The sequence below is a fragment of the Notothenia coriiceps genome, unplaced genomic scaffold (assembly GCF_000735185.1).
Source record: "Notothenia coriiceps isolate Sejong01 unplaced genomic scaffold, NC01 NC01_scaffold00017399, whole genome shotgun sequence".
NCBI lineage: Eukaryota > Metazoa > Chordata > Actinopteri > Perciformes > Nototheniidae > Notothenia > Notothenia coriiceps.
In genome coordinates this window covers 50,405-59,924 of record NW_011350100.1, presented here as the reverse complement: position 1 = coordinate 59,924, position 9,520 = coordinate 50,405, and the positions used below count along the sequence as shown (strand labels likewise).

Below are 9,520 nucleotides of genomic sequence, written 5' to 3'. Positions count from 1 at the left end.
ACTCACAGTGGTCTGCAAATCTCTGTGTGCATTGTCAAAGTTAGAAGCAGTTGATGTTTGAGGCGGCCGTCAATGAGCAAACAAACAATGAGTGCAAGTGCTTAAAAAAAGAAAGGAACATGTGGGCTGTAAATATTTTGCAGGTAAGGCCAATTAGGTAACAACAGCGATATATGAATACTTCTTCTGTTTAAAAATATCTCAGAGCAGAGTTTGTGGCTCAGAAAATCTAAATAATGTGTCAGAAAAAGCTCAAATGAAGCTCTGTGCTTGGGCAATAATATTCTGTTGGTTTGTCATGACAACCAACACCTTTTGAAATTACACATAACCATCTGATCTACTGTAAGATACTGATTAGTGCAGCTTTAAATACAACCAACATTTGGAGATTCATTTTAGAGTTAAAGTAAATAACAAAAGACACACTAATGTTTATAAAAACAGGATATAGTGCAGAGACAATATCCAGGTATTCCAGCTATATTTCTGCAGAGGTCTAGATAAACACAAGCCTACCTAAAATCAGGTCTAACCTACAAAACATTATAGAGGAAGAGACACAAAGAGAGAAAAGGGAGAGAGGGGTTTCATTACAAAGCACAGCCACAGTGCTGTCAGCTGGCAGTGTGACAGTACAGTATGGAGCTCGCTACAGAACGCATATTCTTACAGAGATTGCTGTACGGCAAAGAAAATGTGACAAAGGAGAAATGGTGAGTATAGTGTGTGCTGTCTGGAGGAGTTGGAAGCTATGTGTTTTGGCATTCATGTCACAGCCCTTTTGAAAAATGCATCAAAGCAATTGCAGAACTCGTGGGACCGGGTTTGGGCACACAAAGTCGTGACCATCATCCAAACCCCAGTGGTGAGGAAGGAAGGGTGTTGCTGTTTATAGTGGAGGGTTTAAAATGTGCTACTGTGCCACTTAATAATAAAAACGAGTGCCCTGCCAGACCATGGTAACACAGATTCCTGTAATGTCTGTGGATGTGCCTTTCTAGATGTAAAATGTGTGTGTGTGTGTGTGTGTATGTGTGTATGTGTGTGTGTGTGTGTGTGTGTGTGTGTGTGTGCATGCGTGCGTGCGTGCGTGCGTGCGTGCGTGCGTGCGTGCGTGTGCTTACAGAAACGATTTGTCACTGACTGTATTTGAATGCCTCTTGAAAAACTTGGAAGCAGATTGTGTTGTTTTTCATGCTTACATTCACACATGGCTATTAGCTGAAATGCCTTCTGCTTTAAGAACAACTCTCTCCTCCACCTTCTGTCGGAGGAATCACAAATAACGACGGCCACAGTCTAACTATGACTTTCTTACATGTGCGCTGATGGTTAGGAATTTAAATGAGATCACTTGCAGATGGATACTTCAACACAGATGTCCCACTCCCCACTTATCTTCTGCTTTGTAATTCTTCGCCAAGACTTCTTTAGAAAGGAAAAATAAGTGAATCTCTCTGTGGTTAAAGCAGCGGAGCTCATGCTGTTACTATTATAGCTGCTATTATTACTTCTGCCTTTGTTTGGGGAAGTAGGCCTAGTGCTGCCCTCTCTAATCCAAGGAGTCCAATAAGCTGTCTTTATGGTTTTATTTCACAAAAAATGTCCAGGACAGCCCTCATATGTTATCTTTGAAGGTGGAACACATGTAACATTGTTATATTCTTAATTGGATATGAAAAGCCTGACTGAAACTGGATTCTAATGGTAGAATTTGATATACTGTATATTTGATTCAACAATACTTGGTCATTTATATGAACTGCAGGGGCAACAACAAACACTTTTTCATCAGTCCAGGAATCCGCCAATTATTCTCTTTAACCTCTGAAATGTTTTATCTATATGAAATCTCAGAGGAGCCATATAGACAACACATAGTAATTGTAGCCTAAACATATTTAGTTTACAAATAAGTGAAAAGGGAGAAGCAACACATTCAAGAAACTGGAACCAGATGTTTGGTATTTTTGCGTGAAAATGGATTTAAAGAATTATTCAAAATCAAAATAGGTGCTCATTAATTTTCTTAAGATGAATCAACTTATCGTCTAAAACAGTAAAGTGAATATAAAACATAAATAGTTTAAATAAGAATCCCTTAAATTTAGTTATTAAAGAATTGTGACCTACAGTCAGCAGGAAATGATAGAATAAAAAAATCAATATCCTATTATATAGATATTGTTTCTTTCAGCATTGCTGCGTTTCTTTGTATTATTAAACAGCTGATGTTTGAGCCAATACTGCAGTATCTGTGACAAGCTTAAAATCAGCCAATCATTTATATATTGTGTCTCCCATAGCAGAACCATGTCCTCAGCCCATCACACCTCCCTATTTCAGGCCTTCACTCAGCCGACTGTGCTTTTTATAAAGCCACGATGTTCTGATCTGTTTATATTCCCCCTGCAGTCTCTGTTTCGGAGGTAAACCCACTGGAGGATTTTGCATCGTTCCCTAAATGTAACTTATCATAATGTTGTTCCATACGGTCATTCAAAACTATTGTGCATCTAATGCAGTAGCCTATGCGGCCGCTGATGTTGAAAGTAGCTCTGTGGAAGGTCATTGAATTCAGACTGAACCTGAATAAAACATGAAAAGCAAAATCAAACTCATTCAGAAGGAGAAGTTTTGCATTTGGGAAATGTGTCCGATTCCAATCTACACACAGTCAAAGTATTAGTAGTAGTATATACCCCAGACTGAAAGCAAAAGAGCATGCAGATAACAAGGGTTTCTAGAGAAACAATTAGTGCTGTGCTTTGTTAGGTCTGAACATACATGAGACGCAAGAAAGTGCAGGAGAATAAATCTCTAAATGCTTTTAGAATACATTTACTTTTTTCCACACTGATAACTTTCAGAGGACAAGATTACACATTTGAATTATCTAAACATCTTTCATAAGAAACATGAACTTTTTCATGTCATTCATCCATATAAAAAGCTATTGATTGCTAATAGGATTTGTATTACTGGATCTATAATCTAATACAGTAATGCACCCCTGTGTCCAATATCAGAAGTTAAAAAGAGGTTTCAATTCTAAATAAACTGCCCTAACAGTTAATCATTGTAAGATGCTGAGTTATAATCACAGGACAGAAATCACTAACCTAGCCATCTATTATTTGAGAGCTGTGCTGGGGGGGTCATGTGTTGGGGTCACTGCTTATTTGTAAAAGACACAGTTTGGATAACGCTGATGTTTTCCCTGGATGTTTCCAAGTCGTGTCACTAAGGAGACTTGCGTCAACCCACCACTCTCTAAGGAATGAAAGAAAGCTTTAAGATGCATAGGACATGTGAGTGTGCGTGTCGGGTTGTGTGGTGGATCTCTGGGATACAGCAGGCTGCATGACCTCCCTGTATCGACGTGTGTGTTTATCCCAGAGTGGATATTTGCCCAAGTTTGTTTCAGTGTCTGGGGGTCGGAGGGAGCAGGACAGACAGAAAACGGAAACAAAAAGAGATTAAAAAAAGAACAGGTTTTTGGCAACTTGGGGGCAACGGAAACAAGCTGTGAACACAACCCTGTCATTCCATCATTTGATGTTAACATGGAAAACGAGTTAGCAAACAGCAGCGTATTTACTCATCAAGCAGAGCAACATAGTTAATTTACTTTTCTGTACTTCTGTTTATAAGTCTGGAATTCAATCTCCTTTTAACTCATGGTCTCCAACAACTCCTGAGAAGAGGTTGTACGTTTTCTGATGGAAAGGTAGCTCTCGGTTTTTTTGAACAACCGACATTGCTAAGAAAAGACATTCAAGAGGGAGAGTGAAGGTGTGGGGAAACAGACGAAACAAAACCACACAATGTGCAGGAAGAAGCTCAAATGCTTCCTAAAGTTGAGGGAACTTAAAGTCCGGAGATAATTCATGATGACTTTATCAATATGGGATACCCTATTTAACATTACACATTGATCAATTGTTAATATGAACATATTGATGAGTGCCACGTTAAATAAATCCACCAAGCTACAAAGCAGTGATTTGGGAAGTTGTTTGAACCAAAGGTAAATAATAAAAGAAACTTTACTAAATATATCATAAGAAATATTGATTGCAGCTGCTTTAAGTGTGCAACAAAGAAAGAGCACAAGTCACATGCTAATTGTTTTCAATGTGTTTGTAAGTGTATGGATCTTGTGGAGGCAGGGCCAGCCTACTGTTTCAATTCCTCCAGAGGAAATCTCATTACAGCCACTCTCCCTCTCAGCCGTATCACAGTGGGAAACAGATTTGGATATTGCTCTCTGCTTCTTCTTTTAAACACGCAGCCTGCAATCTGTTATGGGGAACAATGGAGTAGACTGATGAGGGAGGGGGAGCATGTATTGACTTTTTCTCTCTCCTCTTTCGTCTTAATGCATCTCACCCTCCACGCCCCACCTCACCCATCCTCTTTTGTTGAACACCTTTCCTTCCCCATCAACCTTCATCAATCTCTCTATCCTTGCTGGGTAAAAAATGGCACCCATTACTTTTGTCATGTGGGATACCGAAATACTATTCTTTCCACTGACAAACGTCAGGTGAAACAACTTATGGTGGCTCCCAAGGATGCAGGATGGAGGCCCCAAGGCATAAATCACTCCCAAATATTGGATCACTTTTTAAACAGAAGTTTTACTCATCTTTCCAATAGTGTTTTGGGGATTTACAGTCATTTCAGATCAAAGGTCAGTTGCTCAGAAAAAACTGGTGGACCAATTGACTGACAGACAAACATCCCTAGAGCCGTGACACCAGAGAACGCAATTTCCTTCCATTTAAGTATGATGAATGGAGAGCACACATTAGGCACCTTAAGTAAGAAAATAGTAATGACCTGTGCATTTTGCATAGCGTGGCCTTTTGGTGTTAATTACATTAGGTTGCAAAGTGCTGTTAAGGAACCTGAAAGGTCTGCAGGCGCTGCATCACTAATCAATTGCCGTCATCATGGCAGGTACAAAGGTCCCGACCCCAGGGACATGTTGGACACTGCAATTATTTCCTACTCCTTACATTGAACAAGATGCTCTGCAAAAATAGCAGGTGTATCTGCGTCTGGGGAGCAATTTCACTGTTTTAGAGAGATGGCTGTTCATATGAAGTGTGGGAATATAAAATGAACCAACAACACAATGGTGGCAGCCTGCGTTTGCAGTCTAAATATGAACTAATACAGGAGCAGGCTGCACGGCCGCTGCACCTCCTGGACACATTTTTTAGAAAATATCAGTGTGTATCTGTTGTGTCAGTTTGTTGTTGTATAACAAATGATTTAGTACACTGTGTATCCAATAAACCTTAGCGGAAACATACAGTGTCCTCAACAGATGTGTTTATGAGGATTAGGACTGTCTCTCCCCCCTTCTCCTTCTCCCCTCTGACCCTCTCTTTCCCCAAAAGGGAGGGAGGGTGAGGGACAGAGCTGAGGGGGTTGGCAACAAGTTTCCCTGCCCTGGCCAATGCTTCATACTTCAGCTAACAAACAGCTTTGTCTACAAACTGCACGCAGAGTTTCATTCACACGGGGACATTTGTCAGACGCTAGCCGTCAGTTTTTCTTTCATTCAGTGGAGTTTTTATTTGGTGGATTTATTTGATCCGTCTTTTGGAAGAATAATAAACATGATCAAGACCATGCTTGAACAAGCGAGGAGATATCCAGGGGTAGGTAGCGTCATGTTCATTTAAAGAGCTTTGTGGTTCTTTTTTATTCCACAGAGTTCAGTATACACAAGACTTCTTTATTTGTAATATAATGATTGTATATCGCTTTTTTGAGACCTTGGGGATTGGTCTTTAAAATTTTGATTTTTGAATTCACTGAAAGGTGCATGCATTTACAGAACCACATGTCTATTTGTTCATAATACTGTATATGCATTCTGTATATGGATACAAAAAGCAATTGTCCTTTTAGTTTGACTTTTAAATAAACTATTTATTTCATGTGAACCAACCATCTGTCCAACATGAACCAACTCATTCGAGATCATTTTCAAGCAAAAGTTATAGATATTTGACTATTTTAATTTAAAAAATGTCAGTATTTGATGAGAAATTATATATTTTTAATGGTTAATGGTTTGGTCTTTATGTTTTGGCCCGTTGGTCTGACAAAACGACCAATTACAAAATGTCTTCTTGTGCTCTGGAGACTTGTGATGAGCATTTAAATACCATTTACTAATATTCCATTGACAATGAAAAGTCTAGATAAATGTGAATACATTCATAACCTAAAGTAGATTTTGAAATGCAGCTGAATGCTCCAAAATCAAAGACCTTTGATCTGAAATCATTTTTGTTTCAAAAATATTTTGATCATCTTAGTCATTAAAACAAGTGCTGTGACTGCACATAAATACTAAGTATCAGTGGCATGTAAATTCGCTTGATTGATATCATGATAATATGTAGGAAGAAAGAAAAAGAAAGACACAGAGGCTGTCTGTGCTTGATTTTTTTTTCGTTGCCTCATAACTATGCTGAGGGTGACCCAAATTCATGGATTGATGGGGTTGGCTTGGCAGTGCACCAGAAAAGTAATAAGGGCAGCAAGAGTATCGAACCCCAGCGAGTATAAAACACATCGTATATCGGTCAGGCTAGATGGTAAAACGCGGAACACTCACTGTGTGGCACGATATGAAGATATCAGCACTGGGGAGTGGACAGCTCCCAAAACACAGGCCTATCTTGATTATGCGCTTTGTGTGTGTGTGTGTGTGTGTGTGTGTGTGTGTGTGTGTGTGTGTGTGTGTGTGTGTGTGTGTGTGTGTGTGTGTGTGTGTGTGCGTGCATGTGTGTGTGTGACCTGCTTCTGTTTGTTTGTTTGTTTGTGCGTCTGTGAGTTTCTGTTTACTTCAATGACCAAGAATGTCTGTATTCAGCGGATATATTTGTGTGTGTATGTATATTTACGCATGTGTGTATGTGTGTGTTGTTAGTGAAAACATTTACTTTAACTTCTAGGGATTAGTTTGGAGAGAAGTTGTGAAGTTCACAGTGAACCGACTTGTAGAAGGATTCAGCAAACGTGAAACACATGCAGGGTAAGAAAGTGGACTGCTGCTGACAAACTGTACAGTAAATTGTCTGTTAATCATTGAGTTAAGGCAAATAAATACCATTATGCTAATAAATTATTATTCAAAGTCGTTTATAAAAAACATGAAATACCCATTGTTCAGCAAGCCAAATATAAATCATGTGAGGCAACTTTGTTACATAATTCCAAATGCAAACGTTTGGGCTATTAGACATGCATTTAGCCTCTGCCAAAATGTGATGGGTAAGAATGATTGCTTTACGTTGCAAAATGTTTACTGAAAAAAAAGTCAAAAAAAAAGATCGATTTATCTTTCAAGTGTTTTGTCTTCAAGCAGTATTTCCATCAACCTAGTAGGCCACAACACTATTGGTAAGTGAGTTAGTTAGTAATTAGTAGCTAGTTAACTTGGGCATCTGATCACTTCCAAAAAGTCAAAGTGTCAGGCAGGAAGTCCATGCTCTGAGTTATCACATATCTGTGTGCTGACTGAGTAGTTTGAGTGGTAGTGGAGAGGGAGGTCCTTTCTCTTCTCTATACAGCAGCTTTAAGGTAGTGAATATCAAAGTTTTATCACTCTCCTAATCAACAGCAAGGCAAGTGGCAAGCAATCAGACAGAAGACAGATGTCTAGATGCAGCTGAGTAGAGACATCCTTCAGTTCAACCTGATCAAACTGTCATCTCTCTAGCTTGACTGGATCTGTGTGGGCTGAGAACAGCTGTTCAACAGCGGAGTGACTCTCTCCCCCGCTCTCTCCCTGCCTCATACATAAAGTACTATAATGCAGACAGGAAATGTTAGGCAGTATGATGTTGATGAATAGATGCTGCATGGTGAGAGGAACTAAGCTTTAGGTGTTTAAGATGACATATCACATTATCCCCCTGTCCCCCCAATGTGCTTTTCTATTTTAATTCCTGTCACCATCACATCAGAAATGTGTCCTTGTGTGTGTGTGTGTGTGTGTGTGTGTGTGTGTGTGTGTGTGTGTGTGTGTGTGTGTGTGTGTGTGTGTGTGTGTGTGTGTGTGTGTGTGTGTGTTCCTGTGTGTTTGAATTCTCAGAAAGACTGTGTAAGCTCATTTACGTGCATGGGTGGGCGACTATATGCACATGTCTAGCTCTCATTTTGTGTGTGTGTGTGTGTGTGTGTGTATTTCACACAGGTGTATGTTCATGATGCGTTTCACAGGCAACCACTTGATAGAATGTGTTTGTTTACCTTCATTTGTCTCTGGGCTTTAATGCATTCCTCCTCTCCACAGTTAATCCCGCAATTTGTCTTTCTGGGTATTGGCCTCACAGGGGCCACCTTCTATCTGATCCGCCTGGCAAGAGGACCTCATGTCACGTAAGATGCTCCTCTGTTTAATCTGGTCGCCATTGTAGTATCTTACACCTTGCTTTGACACTGTGATATTTTATAGAAATCTTCCATCATTGTCACCTGGATGCATACGTTGGTTACATAAAGATGAAAAACATTGGAGAATGTGTAATCCTTCCAATGTTCAGTTGACCTATGATGCTCGTTTCAGGTTCATATTTGTACGTTGTGCCTCTACTGTGACATGTCTCCATGCTTTAATGTTCAAAAAGCTCTTCATTTTTATCATAATGTCTTAACAGCACCTCTTTTCACCCTCTGTCTGAAACCAGAGCCCAGTCTGCTCTGATTGGTTAGCTGACCGGCTCTGTTGTGATTGGTCAACCACTTTGAGATGTCCTGCCCCTTATACTATCACATACAATGTGTTGGAGCTCTAGCCAATGGAAGTATGAGTGTTACATAGTTATGTCATTATGTCGCATAATTAATAAAAGGGCTGCACTCGATGCATTTGAAGAGAGGGGGGGGACACGGGAGTGTGTGGGAAAGAAACTCTTGGATTTTAGTCTTTGAAGACCATTTACATGCATATACAACACACCGCAGGTAAGGAAAAACCCAACAAGTCATATTTCAGACAGCAGAACCTCCTAGTTAGATTTTATTTATGATATCATACCAATATTTAACCCTTTCCAGCTAATTAGTTTGGGATATGGAGGTTCTTTAATTGGTATGCGAGAAGAAAGGTGTGCATAATAAGAAAGCTACACCTTTTCATTCAGTGTGTCCGGTAACTTGAGTTACTAGGGGCTAACAAAAAAAATCAAAAGCAGGCTGTACAAACCTTCATATCTGCGTAGCTGTTCTGAACTCAGTGAGTGAACACATGATGTTCCTGTCCTGTTTTGGGCCACACAGAGCCACTTGTTCTGAGGTCAGCCATAAAGCCTGACCTCATCACCGGCTGATGATGAGTGGTGAGGTCTGCGGCTGCCTCGCTCTCAGAGACTGTCTAGTGTTTGTGGTAATAGAGAGAGAGAGGGGGGGGACAAGCCCGCTCTGCAATGATTCCCCCGGTCTCTTTGTTTATGCTTTGTGGCATTACGTGCTGCCAGAGATGGGG

At 40.1% G+C, this 9,520-nt stretch overlaps 1 protein-coding gene across 2 annotated transcripts in view; it reads left to right on the top strand.

The window, feature by feature from the left end:
* The first annotated feature begins 5,466 nt into the window (after positions 1-5,466).
* LOC104950336 (cytochrome c oxidase subunit NDUFA4-like) overlaps positions 5,467-9,520 on the top strand; it is a 6,220-nt gene continuing 2,166 nt past the window's right edge. Inside the window, exons 1-2 of one of the 2 annotated variants that reach the window (XM_010776841.1) lie at positions 5,467-5,678; positions 8,330-8,415. In XM_010776841.1, coding sequence (XP_010775143.1) covers positions 5,637-5,678; positions 8,330-8,415 — 128 coding nt within the window. In that variant the 5' untranslated portion in view covers positions 5,467-5,636. The remainder of the gene's footprint in view (positions 5,679-8,329; positions 8,416-9,520) is intronic. The other variant, XM_010776842.1, reaches the window with a different exon arrangement.